Genomic DNA, 16,858 nt, shown 5'->3' with positions numbered 1-16,858 from the left:
TTTTTTTTATTTCTTTTCGGAAGAACAGGGCATGCTCTGTTTCTTCCTCTCTTTTTTTTTTTCACACGGCTGATGCTCTGTTTTTCGAATGAGGGATCCCCCACCTCTTTCCCAGCCGAACAAGATATATCCAGCTCCCTCCCTTCCCTTCTCGCACAGAAGAAGATGAGCGGACCGGATGGACTTTTGAGGCGTTGATCGCGGGATGAGGCGATCATCCGGGATGCGGATGCTGGCTGGCCGCGAGATACCCGGACGCAGGATCCTGCTGTGATGCTGGAATGGAGATCTGATCGCGAACGGAAGGAGGATTGGAGCTGGGATCTGTTGGAATGCAAGGAAGATGAACCGTGGACGGCTGCGGGATGATCACACGCGCTGGGAGAAGCTGTGAATGCGGAAGAGGTGGACGGCTGCAGGATGTTGGGAGGTTGGGTAGCGAACGGATGGAGCTTGAGATGGAACTGGGATGTGGAGATGCTCGGGAGATTGTGGACGCTTGGCATGCATCGTGGGCTCCGCAAGCATCGTGTGTATGATCTGAAGAGGCTGGGACTCGGATGGATGAAATCTGGAGATACTTGCAGATGGCTGCAATGCTTTACGGGTCCTGGGATCACGGTTGGATGCTTGAAGGAAGCTGGGACGCGAACAGATGCTGAGATACGGGATGCTGGGAACTCGGCTGAACACGTGTACTCGGAAGCTTGGATGCGGAAGCTGAGATCTGGGGGGTTGCATGCTTGGATGATGGGCTGCACGCGGACGCTTGGGATGAAGTGGGAAAATCACAAACGGGTGCACAGGCTGCTTTGAATTGGCTGCAGTGAACCTGAAAGGCTGAACTTAACCTCCTTCTAGTATGCAACTGGGGTTGACCCATACGGTTGGCTGGTCACATATGGTGATGCATCTTTTTTTGGACCCAATGCGTATTTTAACTTTAATTTACGATCACCTGCACCCCACAAAAATATAATATTAATACAGCACATCTATCATCATTTGTTAGCAATAATACTAATTTGAGTGATGTGTAGATTGCACTTTTGTGCTCTCATCACATCACAGGTAATCCGACCCCCCTATAAAAAGGAGCCCCTCCTTCTTAGTGCGGGGGGTGGAACAAGAAAAAACAGAACAGAACACATCTATATTCTCTCCTTCTCCTAATCTAAGCCCCCCACTGACTTAAGCATCGGAGGGCCGGCGCCGGAAACCCCGGCCACCGGCTTTTTGCAGGTCCCTGCTCCACGGAGGATGCCGCCCGCCGACAGATCGCTGCCCGCCAGAGTTCACCGGAGCTCCTCCTCCTCAGCCGACGGCTGCCCCCGGGTCCAATTTCCAGCAACAGTTGGCGCTAGAGGAAGGGCCCGAGTCGCGGTCATGAAGTTGAGAAGTAAGGGAGCCTCCAACGCTTCCCGGCGTCCCCCCCAGAGTCCTGGACACTCCGTCCAGAATTCGCCTTCTCCGGCTGATCCGGCTTCCCAAGTTCAGCCGGCACAGTTCAACGCCCTGGTTTAACAAGTTCAGGCCCTGGCCGCCGCCGTCCAAGATCTGCGGCGCGAGGAAGCCCTACCTACGCTCGCCCCGCAGGCCCGGGTCCTGCCGGTGCTTCCTCTGAACGGTCCGATTCTCCAAGACCAGAATCCTCACGGCTCTTCCAGGGCCAACAACGAAGAGCGAGTGTCTCCCCGGAGAGAGCTGCCGGGGGGATCTTTGGACAGAAGACCCCAGCTCTCTGAAGCTGAGTCGGCACCGGACCACCGCGAGCCGGAGCAGACTACGGTAACAATTACCCCGGTCGGGGAGCTCGACCGGAAAGTCGAGAATTTGGAGCGCCAGATTGAAGCGCTCCGCGGCAGGAAGGCAAGGCATGAGGGGGACTTTGAATTCACCACCAAGTCCCCCTTCTCTCGCCAGATTGAGGACGAGCCGATCCCCTCGAGGTTCAAAATGCCTCAAGTGGAGCCTTACAGCGGAACCACCGACCCCCTCGACCACCTAGAAAGCTACCGGGCTCTTATGGCATTGCAAGGTTCCTCGGAGGCTGTGTTCTGCAAGGCCTTCCCAGCGACCTTTCGAGGGACAGCTCGGCTCTAGTTTTCCGGGCTGAAGCCAAGCACGGTGTCCTCTTTCGAGCAGCTCGGCAGACAGTTCGCCACCAACTTTGCTGCCAGCCGACGCCAGCGGCGGACATCGGACTCTCTCCTAGATGTCAAGCAGAAGGAGGGAAAATCTCTCAAGGAGTATCTTGACCGCTTCACCGCCGCCACGTGGGAAGTTCGTGAGCTCGACCAGTCAATAGCCATGTCGGCGTTAAAAACTGGGGCTCGTTCCTACAGATTCCTCTTCTCTATTGAGAAGAGCTTCCCCGCCGACTTCGCCGAGATGCTGGCCCGAGCTCGAAAGTATGCTAAAGCCGAAGAGGCTATTGCCTCCAGGCGAAGTACAACTGAACAAGCTCCAAAGAAGCAGAAGAAGCGCCACGAGGAGCGCGGCCGTCAAAGAAGCCGATCCCCCCGCCAAGAGAAGAACCTCCCCCGGCTGAGGAGCCCACCTCGACAGCGGGGATAGCTTCGACCAAGGTCCCCGCCTCGGCCGAGGTCCCCACTACGACCTCGGATGCACCTGGGGAGGTACGAAAATTACACTCCTATCAACGCACCCCGGGCCGAGATTCTGATGGAAATTGAAGGCCGGGATTTTTTCCGACCCCCACCTCCCATGCGGGACACGGGAGTCTCGCGTAATCCCAGGAAGTACTGTCGCTTCCACCGAAACCGCGGGCACGATACGGAGGACTGTTTTCAGCTCCGAGATGAGATTGAGGCGCTCATTCGCCGCGGAGTACTCAATCGGTTCATAAGGAACCGACGTGAGGAAAGAAGGCCGGAGGAAAATGCCGTACCACCCGGAAATCCGAATGACAACAGGCCCATCGCCGGCACCATCAATGTGATCGGAGGGACCTCGGCTGGAGGGCCAGCCCAGGAAGGAATTTCCCTAAAGCGCCAGCGCACTTCTGAAGCCATCTCATTCTCGGATGAGGACTTGGAGGGGGTTGCGACCCCTCATGATGACGCTGTGGTCATCTCTATGATTGTAAATAAATTTGATGTAAAGCGTGTCTTGGTTGATAATGGAAGCTCGGCTAATGTTTTGTACTACCACGCCTACCAAAAAATGGGGTCAACAGGAAGCCAGCTTCGGAAAATGAATGCCCCGCTGTTCGGATTTACTGGGGACTCGGTCCCGGTCGAGGGCGAGGTCAGCTTTCTTGTGACGGTCAGTCTCGCCCCCCGAGAAAGTACGGTGAGGACGGACTTTCTTGTGGTCCGCCTACCCTCGGTCTACAACGTCATCCTCAGACGACCAGGGCTAAACGCCCTTCGGGCCGTGGTCTCAACTTGTCACCTACTCATGCGATTTCCTACCAATCAAGGAGTAGGCGAGGTCCGTGGGAACCAATTGATGGCTAAACGGTGCTACATGGCGAGCTGCAAAGCAAAGCAATCAACTGAAGAGTCGAGTCGGCGAGAGCCATCAGCCGAGGCGCCAACTCAAGCAATGGGCCTCTCGCTGCCCATAGAAACCTTGGACGCGAGGGATGACTTCTGGAAGAAGCAAGTAAAGCCCGGTGAGCTCCTTATTCAAATTCCTCTACAGGAAAATTTTTCCGAGCTAACTGTGAAGGTCGGCTCCGGCCTTGGTGCCTCCGAGAGAGATCGCCTCATCAGCTTCCTACGGGACAATATTGATGTCTTCGCCTGGTCGCCCGCCGACATACCAGGAATCGACCCCGAGGTCATGGTCCACCGACTCCAAGTGAAGCCAACTTGCAGGCCTGTAAAACAGAAAAAATGGGGCTCTGCCCCGGAACGGCAGCAAGCCGCAGCCGAGGAGGTGGATAAACTCCTTGAGGCCGGCTTCATCCGGGAGGTCTCCTACCTAGACTGGCTTGCCAATATAGTCCTCGTGAAGAAGGCCAACGGGAAATGGCGCATGTGTGTAGACTACACCGACCTGAACAAGGCCTGCCCGAAGGACAGTTTCCCCCTCCCCAGTATCGACCAGCTCGTCGATTCCACCTCAGGACATCAGCTGCTAACCTTTATGGACGCCTTCTCGGGGTACAATCAGATCCGAATGGCGCCAGAAGATGAGGAGAAGACGGCCTTCATCACCGACAAGGACACCTATTGTTACAAAGTAATGCCATTCGGGTTGAAGAATGCCGGAGCCACATACCAAAGATTGGTCAGCCAAATCTTTGAAGACCAGATCGGCCGAAATATGGAAGTCTATGTGGATGATATGTTGGTGAAGAGCCGAACGGCAGAACACCATGTAGCCGACCTTAATGAAGCATTCTCTAAACTCCGGAAGTATCAAATGAAGCTCAACCCCGCAAAGTGCACATTCGGAGTTACCTCGGGCAAATTCCTGAGCTTCATAGTAACCCAGCGCGGAGTTGAAGCTAACCCCGAGAAAATTCGAGCGCTGCAAGAGATGACACCTCCAAGAATGGTTAAAGAAGTGCAGCGGCTCACCGGGCGGGTCGCCGCCTTGGGGAGATTTGTCTCCCGATCGGCCGAGCGCTGCCTTCCTTTCTTCAAGATTCTTAAGCGGCCGAAGAACTTCCTGTGGTCGGAGGAGTGCCAGCAAGCCTTTGAAGAACTCAGGCGCCTTCTGGCCTCTCCCCCACTACTCACCAAGCCTCGGCGGGGTGAGGTTCTTTATTTATATCTGGCCGTCTCCCCGGTCGCAGTAAGCTCAGTCCTGGTCCGGAAAGAGGACAAGCTCCAGAAGCCAGTCTACTATACCAGTCGGGTCCTCAGAGATGCTGAGACCCGATATTCTAAGCTTGAGAAGACAATTTTTGCCCTGATCATTTCACCTCGGAGACTCCGGCCTTATTTTCAAGCACATACCATAGCCATACTAACCAACCAGCCTATGAAACAAATATTGCAAAAGTCGGATCGTGCTGGGAGGATTGCCAAATGGGCGGTTGAGCTCGGAGAGTTTGACCTTGAATACCGCCCCAGACCCGCCATTAAAGCTCAGGTGCTTGCCGACTTCATCGTGGAGTGCACCGTGCCAGACGATCCCGAGCTGCCGCTCACACCCGCAGAAGAGACCCCGAGGCCGCTATGGGTCCTACATGCGGACGGCTCCTCGACCTTGGGGGGTAGCGGAGCCGGCCTCATCCTCACCAGCCCGGATGGGGTGGTGGCTGAGCAAGCCCTGCGCCTTGAGTTTCCCGCCTCAAACAACGAGGCAGAATACGAGGCGCTCATTGCCGGACTCAAATTGGCGAAGGAGCTGAAGGTGGAAGACCTGAAGGCCTTCAGTGACTCTCAGCTAATAGTGAGCCAGGTCCAGGGAGACTTCGAAGCAAAGGAGCCATCGATGCAGAAATATCTCCAAAAGGTGCGGGAACTAACATCCGCCCTAGGTTCCTTCAGCATCCAGCACATCCCCAGAACGGAGAATCTTAGGGCGGATCAATTGTCAAAGCTGGCGACCTCCCGCATGAGTGAGCTCTCCAAGACGACAGCACTCGAATATCTCCAAACGCCCAGCACAGAGGAGCCTGAACCGACCATGTGCATCGACTTCGAGCCAAGCTGGATCGACGGGCTCATCCACTATCTCCAGGATGGGACCCTCCCTCACGACGAGCTGGAGGCTCGCCGGATCAGGCGTCAAAGCTCCTCGGTACGTCCTATATGAGAACAAGCTTTATCGTTGGTCATTTACTTCTCCTCTTCTTAGATGTCTTCGCCCCTCGGAGGCAAACTATGCCCTCCGAGAGGTCCATGAAGGAATTTGTGGAAACCATCTGGGAGGCCGGGCACTAGCTTATAATATCCTGCGACAAGGATATTTTTGGCCCACGCTTCAAAAAGACGCAACGGACTTCGTCCGGAAGTGTGACCGGTGTCAACGGAATGCCAACATTCAGTGCCGACCTTCGGTCCCGCTGACCTCAATTATTGCCCCCTGGCCATTTGCCCAGTGGGGAATTGATATCCTGGGGCCCTTCCCCCTAGCCACCGGGCAGAGAAAGTTCCTGGTCGTCTCCATCGACTACTTCACCAAGTGGGTCGAAGCTGAACCTGTGGCCCGGATCACCGAGCAAAAGATGCGGGACTTTGTTTGGAAGTCCATAATCTGCAGATTCGGACTCCCCCGTATCCTTATATCTGACAACGGTCGTCAATTCGACAACATCAACTTCAGAGAATTCTGCTCCGAACTCGGCACCGATCACCGCTTCACCTCGGTCGCCCATCCGCAGACAAATGGAGAAACCAAGGTAACAGATCGTACCATTTTGCAGGGGCTCAAGGCTAGACTTGATCGGTCCAAAGGACAATGGGTCGAGGACTTGTACAATGTCCTCTGGGCTTACCGGACTACGTTCCGGTTACCCACTGGTGAGACCCCCTTCAACCTGGCATACGGCACGGAGGTCGTTATCCCGCTGGAGATCGGCCTCCCCTCCTCAAGAGTGGAGCACTACGACGCCGACTCCAATTCTTCCCGGCTCAGGAATAATTTGGACCTCGTCGAAGAGACACGAGAGGTCGCCCGGATCCGCATGGCAAGGTATCAGCAGAAAACGGCCCAGTACTACAACTCCAGAGTCAAGCCCAAGCTCTTCAAGGTGGGGGACCTCGTCCTCAGGAGAGCCGAAGCTTCTCAGCCAACCAAGCAAGGAAAGCTCACCCCAAATTGGGAAGGACCGTATCAAATCGCTCGAGTGCAGCGACCCGGAGCGTACAAGTTGAAATCTCTTGAGGGAACCCCTATCCCGTGAAGCTGGAACTCCGAGAATCTACGGATGTATTATCAATAAGGCCCCAAGGGGTTTTGGGTGATCAGGAATATGAATCCTGTCTCCTCTTTATAACGATTTGCTTCCTCGCAACAAATATGATTATGTCTTCTCTAATGTTGGGTCGTTTGTAATCCTCAGATACCCCGGCTAAGGCCGGACGCCCCGGGTGTCGACCGTAGAGACCCAAACTCCCTCGACCTCGGAAAGCGACGCCAAGTTGATAGCGAGCCCGAGATCCCTCGTCCTCGCACTCGATACCTCGACTAAGGTTGGGATGCTCCAAGTGTCGACCGTAGAGTCTCAAACTCCCTCGACGTCGGAAAGCGTCGCAGGTCGACAGAGCGTTCCCAGACCCCTCGACCTGGCGCACGACTCCTCGACTAAGGTCGGGATGCCCCGAGTGTCGACCGTAGAGTCTCGAACTCCCTCGACCTCGGGAAGCGTCACAGGTCGACAGAGCGTTCCCAGACCCCTCGACCTCGCGCACGACTCCTCGACTAAGGTCGGGATGCCCCGAGTGTCGACCGTAGAGTCCCAAACTCCCTCGACCTCGGAAAGCGTCGCAGGTCGACAGAGCGTTCCTAGACCCCTCGACCTGGCGCACGACTCCTCGACTAAGGTCGGGATGCCCCGAGTGTCGACCGTAGAGTCCCAAACTCCCTCGACCTCGGAAAGCATCACGGATCGAGAGTGCGGCCCCAGACCCTTCGATTTCGTGTATGATCCCTCAACTGAGTTTGAGATGCCCCGAGTGTCGACCGTAGAGATCCAAACTCCCTCGACCTCGAAAAGCGACGCCAAGTTGATAGTAAGCCCGAGCTCCCTCGGCCTCGCGCTCGATACCTCGACCAAGGTCGGGATGCCCCGTGAGTCGACCGTAGAGTTCCAAACTCCCTCGACCTCGGGAGGTACCGCCAGACTAACAACGAGCTCACACCCCCGCGATCCGAGGGGGCCGGGGACAGCGACCTGACGGTCCTCCGGAACGTTCGATAGCGGCGACGGAATAACGTCCGCGAAAGCTTTCGACAACGACAATATCTCCCGATTCAGTCGGTATTCCCGAAATACCCCAAGCTGAAGGGTGACTCTGAAGGCTGGCTAGGAAACGAAGCGATCTACTCCACTACGAAGTGCGCGATCTCAAAGGTGCAAGAGGTACACCCCGCTTGACACCCGCCTTATCACATTCATTTACTTATGTATTGCCGGCGAAATCCCGAATGGGATCGGGACCCTATCCCGGCCAAGGCTGGGTCGCCCCTACAAGTTGATCCAAGACCGAGGTCTCACCGACCTCGCCCACGATCCTTCTACCGGTGACCCCCTGACAAAGCATACAAACCTTTTTGAATAAGGGCCTGGTTCGGCCCTCATACATTGAGGCATTCACTTTGACCTGTGAAGATGACCTCGACCACGGGTGAGCGGATCGAGTTCGAGAAGGCCAGGGCACTTTCTACAGGTTCCGACTCCGCTCGCCAGAACCCCGGCGGAGCCCGAGGGCAATAACCATGAAAGCCCCAATGGTAGTTCGGCTATTGGCTCACGATCCCCTTCGGGGAACGACCCTAACACTTTTCATGGGCCTACGCCCCAAAAAGGCCAAACTCAAAAGCTTGGCCGGATACCCCAATAGCGACCTATGCAAGTCTAACGAGGTCTATCTCGGGGGCCCGAGGCCCGAGCCTCGTGCCCCAGAAATCCAAAAGCCAAACTTGGCGACCCCTGCGAGCTCCAAATCCGAGCTCCAGGACTTGATAAAACTTCCCAGAGTCCAAGCTCAGAGTCCAAACTTCCCAACACTTAAATGAGTTAGAGGAAAGAAAAGCAAAATACATAGCCAAGAAACATGCTTTCATTGATAAGCAGCCCCAAGGGCTAAGATACAAATTTGAAGGTCGGTAAAAGTTGAAGTACCGACCTCGCCTACCACCGAAGAAAATAAAAGAAAAATAGTAAGCGCAGAATGGCGAAAGAAAATTTTACATTAACAAAGTGCCGGAAGGCTGAGTACAAAATTGGAGGTCGACCGTTCGACAAATTTGAAGGCCGACCTCATTCACAATGACAGGAAGGTAAAAATCTAAGTCCTAAGGGGCGGCAGTTGTGTCGGCATCACCCTCGGGGTCATTTATGGCAATGACCTGGGGGCCTTCGGTAGACGCGGGCTCGGGGTCTGCGGCAGGGACCTCGGTGGGCACCTCGGGAGTGCCCCCTGGCGATTCCACGAGGGTAAGCCTCTGTCACCACCAGCGCGGCCACGTCCGCCTCGGCCTCGGCAGACTCCTCCTCAGACGCGAGGGCAGCGGGAACTTCGTCATCGGAGTCGGCGCCCAACCCCATCCTCGGACGAACCGTCGAAAGATCGAACTGGGGGCAGAACCGAGTCATCTGCCTCCGAAAGTTCTCGAAGCTACGGAGGAACCCATCCACGGTCTCCTCCTCCAGCATGTCGCGGAACTCGTCCGAGTCCTTGAAGAGCTCCACGGCATGCTCGGCTCGCTCGAGCGCCCTCCTTTCTCGGGCCTCAAGCTGCTCAACCTTCAGGCGCAAAACCCCGCCCTCGTATTTGAGGCCCGCAACCTCGGACTGAGTCTCCGCCAGACGCGCCTCTGAAGCGCGCAGGGCCGACTTAGCCAAGGAATGAGCAGCCCTTTCCTCCTCGAGCTCCTCAACGATGGCCAGTCGTCCGGCCTCCGTCGCCTCCCTCCGCGCTTCAGCCTCGGCCAGCGCGGCCTCCAACTCGGCGACCCTCTTCTTGGCCGGCTCTAACTGCCGGCTAAGTCGCCGAGTCTCCTCCTGACATCCCTGAGCAATGAACATCAGGGTGTCGACTTCATGAATGTGCTGCAAAAGAAAGGAGAGGAAGCAACTGTAAGTAAAAAACATACGATATGAACACTAGCAGCCGAAGGAGAATTAAGAAAATAGTTTACCCGAACGGTGTTGCGGTAGGTACCGTCGACGATCTCTTCCAGCGATAAGTTCTGGAACTCGGCCCGGTCCGCTGGAAGCATAGCGCGCCGAAACACGGCGCGCGCGACGTCGGCGTCGTGGAAGGCCGAGCTCCCCTCAAGAAGTGGGGACCCCGGCTCGGCCGATTCCTCCCTTCGGCCCCTCGAAGAACTCGGTTCGTCTGAGCGGGGGACCTCGGGGCCCCTACTCGGCTCGGGCCCCGGACGTCGTAGTTGGATCACTGTCGGCCCCCCCGCTGGGCGGCAGGGGCAGGACAGGCGGGAGCGGCTGAGCCCACGTCACCGGCAGCCGGCGCCCGCCCTCGAGCAGTTGCGGAGACCCCCACCTCCGGGGCTCTCGTCCCGACCGAGGTAGAAGCGGCGGCCGACTTCGACTTCTTACGAGGCTGGGGGATAGCCCCGCCGGCCTCGGCCTCCCGCCTTTTCAACCGGGAGAAGAGGGATGTGTTGCTGGTCGGCATGTGGGGAATGTCTGAAACAAAAAAGATTTTTCCTAAGTATCCGGTCAACGTTAGAAGAGTAAGGGGAAGAAACAATAAAGCAAAGACAAAACAATGCGACTACTCTTACCCTCGGGACGCGCCGAACTCAAGCCAACGCTCGCCAAGGCGCCCTCACTTAGGAGCTCGGTCAGGTTGAACCCCTTCCCGAGGCTCTGCAAAGCGTCAAGGACCCTCTGGTCCCTCGCCGAGGGCTCGGAGAGCCTATTAAGGGTCTTCAGCCGGGGGTGCCCCCACCTCGGGTCAAATCCCCACGGCATCTCGGACGCAAGGAAGAAAAATTTCCCCTTCCATTCATGAATAGAGGAAGGGGCGCCCTGGAAAAGCGACATACCGCCTCGAAAGGCGAAGTATAGCCACCCTCCATCCGCCGGGTTTGTCTTTAACAAAAAACACCGGCGGAAAACGCTCACCGAAGTCGGAATCCCATGTGCGAGACAAAGGGACAAAAACCCGACTATGGTCCTCCACGAGTTTGGAGCAAGCTGTGCCGGAACGAGTTGGTACTCTACCAGCAAGCTGTTTACGAACTCATGTAGTGGGAACCGCAGGCCGGCCCAAAGCGTCTCGCGATGAATCGCGATCCAAACTGGGGGCGGCCGCATCACCCTATCTTCCGGCCCTGCAGCTTCAAGACGAAACCCGGGCTGGAAAAAGAACCGGGAGCGGATTAACTCCAGCTCCTCCCCCGACAGACTAGATCCGACATCATCCGGACCAAGACCCATTTTGGAGAGAAACGAAGTGACCTAAAGACAACAAAGACGGAAGACAGGAGGAAGAAGGAGAACCCCCTAGCTAACACAAAAGAGAAACCTACGGGGGAGTCGCCAGAAATCGCTCCGAGCACCGCCGGCGAGGCTCTGTTGAGAAAGAGGATGAAGGTGGAAACGGCGGAAAAGAGAAGACAACCGAACAAGACTTCTCTTAGGGCTGGTTTGAGGGGTTTAAATAGATCCCTCTAACGGCTCAGATCGGCGAGTTTGATTTCCACCCCCCCCCCCCATCTGGATTACGCCACGTGTCGGCCTCGGAAGCCGAAGCACCGTATTCATTCCGGACTGATACCTCGTACACAGAACCGAGGCGCTGTCCCATCGGATCTCGCAGCCTCATCATGAATCCGCTACGCCAGATCGTTTCGAAAGGCGAGCAGGCGTCGCCCCCGCTCCCCTCATTCAAGAAGCCCTGGGACACGTGGAGCGCCGATGTGATTTTAGCCTCCCAAATCCCCGTTCGACCGATATGAAATTAAATGCGCCCGACCTCGAGTAATTGGCCTGATCCACGATCCCGGACTACCGGCTCGGCTTTAAATCCCGAGCGGCTGATCCAACGCCCGACATCAAAGCAATCGACCCAATAAACCTCCAGATCGCACCACGTGTCCGCCTCGTGGATCGACGCAGCATACTTACCTAGGGAAGACGCCTCGACTGTAAGATCGAGTAGCCACCCCATCGGGTCCCGGGACCCCATCATAAGTTCGCCATACGGAACGATCACGGGGGGCCAAAGGACGCAACCCCCCGCTATAAATGCTTCAAAATGCGTGAGGGCGCCGACATAGTTCAACTCTCCTCGATCTCAGTTACCCTAATAAAGACTTCTACTTCCCGCGTCCGAGCTCGCGAGCTGCTCGAACTCGGAAGTCGGGGGTAGTGTTGGAGAAGCGTAGCTTCCCCCCCCAAGTGCATGAGGACCTTGCCGATGACGGCCGACCTCGGGCGGCCGAGCTTGGTGCCCGACTCCGGAACATCCGACCCAAAGAACCCCCGACCTCGGAAGTCCGATCTCGACGCCCACCTACCACGGTTGCGTCCCGCCGAAGTCCAGTCAGGGGCCATACCCTGCCACCGCCTCCGGCATTTAATGTGCATGCCCTCTGCAAACCCCCGACTCACTCAACAATTAATGTATGTCTCCGGCTTGCTCAACAATTAAAGCGCGTGGCTCCTATTGTCTACGGATCCTCAGTCCTCACACGGCAAATCGGCTCGGCAGTGTCCAGTCAGCCGTGACAACTCTCTGATCCCGACCTCATCTCCGACATCAAGGCATTAATTCGTCTGATCATGCACTAACTCGAGCGACGTGCTAAGTCGTACGGCGACCTCGCCTCATCACATCACAGGTAATCCGACCCCCCTATAAAAAGGAGCCCCTCCTTCTTAGTGCGGGGGGTGGAACAAGAAAAAACAGAACAGAACACATCTATATTCTCTCCTCCTAATCTAAGCCCCCCACTGACTTAAGCGTCGGAGGGCCGGCGCCGGAAACCCCGGCCACCGGCTTTTTGCAGGTCCCTGCTCCACGGAGGACGCCGCCCGCCGACAGATCGCTGCCCGCCAGAGTTCACCGAAGCTCCTCCTCCTCAGCCGACGGCCGCCCCCGGGTCCAATTTCCAGCAACATGGATGATCAAGGATCCTCATGTGGATTATGGATAGTATGGATCATACACCATAGTACGGCCCAATAGTACGTCACACTCTAGCTAACCCATATCACACTCTAGCTCCTTTTTTTTTATGGTTCCATTCTTGCAAATTTATCAAGTATGTCAATTTATCAATTATTTAAAAATATCAAAATTTTATTACGTTCAAAAAATATTTTTTATTTTAGAAAATACATCTGATTTATCTAATACATAAATACCATAATTTGAAAAAATATATTTTTTACTTCAGAAAATACTTTTGAAATAGATAATACATACCACTAATTTTTCATAATTTTTGGTATTAATTATATAATTTTAATAATTTTTTAAATAAAAAAATAATTTTTAAATATAAATATTTTAAAAAACTAATTTGATCTCAGATCTATGTAGAACCCTACCATGGATGCTACATATAATTTTTTAGGCCCGTGGGCATGCATTAAAGGCTACTTATTTCTCAATTTTTTTAAAAATTTAGGCCTAGGCCACTATGCGCATGATTGCCTTAAAAACTTAAATAAAAAAATACCAAATTTTTCTGGAGAGTAGCTTGCATACTCCTAAATATGATTCTGATTTTATCATCTTTTTTTGAATTTTTTAATCCAATTTATATTTTTTTTAATTTTTAAAAAATATATAATCCAAAATATAAAAATTTTTGTGTGATTGTGTAGATCATCCATAGATCTACAACATATCATGAAATCATGCCAAAATTAAAAATTTTGGCATAATCTTCCCTCATTTTGCAATTTTCAAGGCATTTTGCAACATCCAAAAATCAAAGTTGGCAATTATTTTATTTTAGTTTAAATAATAAATTTATAGTCTGTATAAGGATCCTTGGATAATCAATCTAATGTATATTTATCTTTATTTTAGTTTTACTCTTACCTTTTATCCTATGAGTAGGCGTAACTTAGCTTTCTACTATGGACCAACACTGCACCCTTACCGTAGCAAGCCCTACACCTCCTTATCCACCTTCAAATGATATTGTGATGGTGGCAAAAGTTCTTGAAAGTCCAGGCACCTGCACCTATGCTACTCTCTATCATCCCTTCGATCCTCATCACCATCTTTCCGGTTGATCGGATGTCGTTTGCACGCCTGCGTACACCAACCTCATTACTATTGAAGACTTGACACCTTTCTTCGCCAGCCAACCGAGTTGGCTAGGACCTCCAAGTTCCCTAGCACTCATTCGGATGGGGCTGAAAAAACACAAACAATTTGTATGTTACATTATAAACTATAAAGTTTTAAATCTGTGGACACAGTGAAAAGGGAAAAGAATTATGGATCAACAGTCTTCCACATGAGTTGGTAGTTTTATAATAATGCATTTGCAAGTTTATAATATTTGAATTATTTCTTGCACTGAAGCATAAAAATATGATGCACCAAATCAAGAAGTTTTTTATATTAAAAAGCAAAAGTGCTTCTTATGCGCACTGTACCATAGTCATAGTTCTCACGAAATGCATCAAAATGAGAATTTCATGACAATATTTTTGTATAAATTGGATTTTTGCAATCATCACCATATCATCCATGAAGCCAAATGAACAGTCGTTACTCTAATTTGGTTTTCTTACAACAAATTTTGCTCCAAAGCATTTACTTTGTAATCCATATAAAGCTCATGGCAGAAGACACTGTCAGCTTTTCTTTTGAGATGAATAAAAGAAAAAAGAAGAAAACAGTAGACATTCTAAAGATAATAATGGCACTTCCACTTAAAAATGCCATTTTGTTGTGTAAAATGAAATAAAAGTTGAGGTCAGGTATACCGTTAAGAAAGTAATGACACATGTTTAACCAAAAATTTTAATGGTCTTGGAAAAACACTCGAGCAATAGTTGTGAAATCAGTATAGTTTCCTGTAACTTTAGATTCAGTATGTAGAAGGGAAGCCAAGTAAATTTAGAATAATCATTCATGATTTTCTGACATGAGACCAACCATGAGTAAGCTTTTACAGCAAATGCAGGGGGATTATAAATAAAAATGACACCATGCTGTAGTGCAAAGTTGGTAGTCTAGCATAAAGTGCCAACAATCCAGGGAAGGCTAAAGAGAACAATGATCCGTGTAGTAGGATCCACCAAGTTGATGACCAGTCTCAATTATCTTTTCAGAATGCATTAATAAGAATCAAAAGAAGAATATTGGGATTGTGCAATGGTATAAAAAAAAACAAAAATGTTAATGGAAACTTAGGAACATGAAGAACATAGATATCTGAAAGTAGTGAAGAATGAGTGCTTATTATCCAATCTCTGCCATTGCATCTACCTACGATGCAGATTATAAAGTTAATCTTTGGATAAAATGCTCTATCCTCTTCCTCATTGTATTTTTTCTTGATCTGCATTGACTTGTGCATTGTCATCAAAATGCAGCCCCTGAAGACAATTGGAATATGTTATTGATCAATGGACTCAGTGTTGGAAAAGGAGAAGTTTCACCTGAGGAATTTTATGCTGTTATTAAGAAACGAATAGAGCGGATCTTAATTCGAACAGTAAAATTCATAACCTTGACTTTTACTCTCTGATGCTTTCAAATGCTTATGTACTGTAGTACTGTATCAATCTTGTTTGCAGGAAGGAGGTTCTTATCAGCAGCGTATCCTAGTTGAGTATCTTAAAGGCATCCAGTCAAGAACTGAGGAGATTGTCCATGCAATTCAAGGGCCACAATAAGGAAGTTTGGGACATCTGCTTAAGTGCCTACCTACAGATGCTGTAAATGCAGATCTTGTCCAACTTTCAATTGCTAATTACTTGATGAACCTGACTGGCCACAACAAAAATGATCATCTTAGTTATGGTTATTTGTGAACTTCTAGTTATAAACCTTAAATATTTAAAAGTAAAATAAAGTTCAGTTTTTTATGCTTCGAATACTTTTTATTCTATTCACTAGCATTAACCTACTAAAGTTGGTTATGAAATCTGTTGCTGGTGGTCCAAACCGAGAACGATTGGCACTGCGGTGTGAACGGGGTTCCGTCTGAGTTGTCTTGGTTGGTGTTGGTTGCGCTCCACCTTCCGCCAAGAAACCTGCAAACAAGCCTTGCACCACCACCAAGGTGGTGATGGCCCTCCGACGGTCAAGTCAGAGGAGATTGGAGGAGGAGGAGGGGTAATAATCGCAAGTAAGAGAGTGCTCTGGGAGATATTGCTCACCTCCCCCCTTTCTCCCCCCAGCCGCATATATACCTGGCTGGGGGGTCTCTCAGGGGGGTTCGTTATCGTGGGGCACGATGGTGTGGCCACTGACATGGCCGTTACAGGGCGTCGTGGAGCAGCACCGGGTACGGCCACGTCAGGGCATAGTGGGGCTCCGCTTTGTACGGCTGATGCAGGAGATCGTGGAGCAGCATCGGATACGGCCGTTGCAGGGAGTAGTGGAGCAGGAGGCCGCGGCGTGCCTCTGGGGAATAGCCTGTCGTTATCAAGAGATCTCCGACTCGGGGTCGGAGCGCTGGATCAAGGGGCAGCCGACTCGGGGTCGGGCTGCGGAGCCGAGGATATCCGACTCGGGGTCGGATTGCTGGATCAAAGGGCAGCCGACTCGGGGTCGGGCTGCGGAGCCGAGGATATCCGACTCGGGGTCGGATTGCTGGATCAAAGGGCAGCCGACTCGGGGTCGGGCTGCGGAGCCGAGGATGTCTGACTTGGGGTCGGAGCGCTGGGTCAAAGGGCAGCCGTAGTCTTCCTGGGCGCGCGTGCCGGTCACGTGGGGCATGGCGGCTTATTTCCCCCGTAACAGTAGCCCCCACTTCCGAGCCTGGAACCAGAAGGGGAACAGGTGAAGGGAGTGATGTTTCGGAATTGCCGCCGTTCCTCGGAGAGGCGCGCGCGCTTCGAGCTCCCCGCCCTTTTTATGGCGTATGGCGGTTATTGCTGACCCCGGCAGTCTGAGGATTTCGGCGGAACATCCTTCCTTAATGGTGTCGATTCGCCTTTGGGGCGCGAGCGACCCTTCGGCAGCCAGGCGTCCTCTGGCGTCATTGAGGCGTCACTTGCCCTTTCCGCCTATTTAATCGGGGGCCTTTCCCCGTCCGTCTT

At 52.4% G+C, this 16,858-nt stretch overlaps 1 protein-coding gene and 1 long non-coding RNA gene across 2 annotated transcripts; both read left to right on the top strand.

Moving 5' to 3' along the window:
• The first annotated feature begins 4,959 nt into the window (after positions 1-4,959).
• Positions 4,960-5,739, top strand: LOC120109477 (uncharacterized protein Mb2253c-like). The gene has a single exon (XM_039123231.1). The coding sequence runs from the start codon at positions 4,960-4,962 to the stop codon at positions 5,737-5,739; it is 780 nt and encodes a 259-aa protein (XP_038979159.1).
• Positions 5,740-15,152: 9,413 nt separating this feature from the next.
• LOC120109476 lies at positions 15,153-15,690 on the top strand. Its single transcript, XR_005510355.1, has 2 exons — positions 15,153-15,306; positions 15,389-15,690. It is a non-coding gene; the product is annotated as an uncharacterized LOC120109476 (long non-coding RNA).
• Positions 15,691-16,858: the final 1,168 nt, after the last annotated feature.

The sequence above is a fragment of the Phoenix dactylifera genome, unplaced genomic scaffold (genome assembly GCF_009389715.1).
Source record: "Phoenix dactylifera cultivar Barhee BC4 unplaced genomic scaffold, palm_55x_up_171113_PBpolish2nd_filt_p 002244F, whole genome shotgun sequence".
Classification (NCBI taxonomy): Eukaryota; Viridiplantae; Streptophyta; class Magnoliopsida; order Arecales; family Arecaceae; genus Phoenix; species Phoenix dactylifera.
The sequence above is the reverse complement of the archived record's forward strand: the minus strand, read 5'-3'. Positions and strand labels throughout refer to the sequence as shown.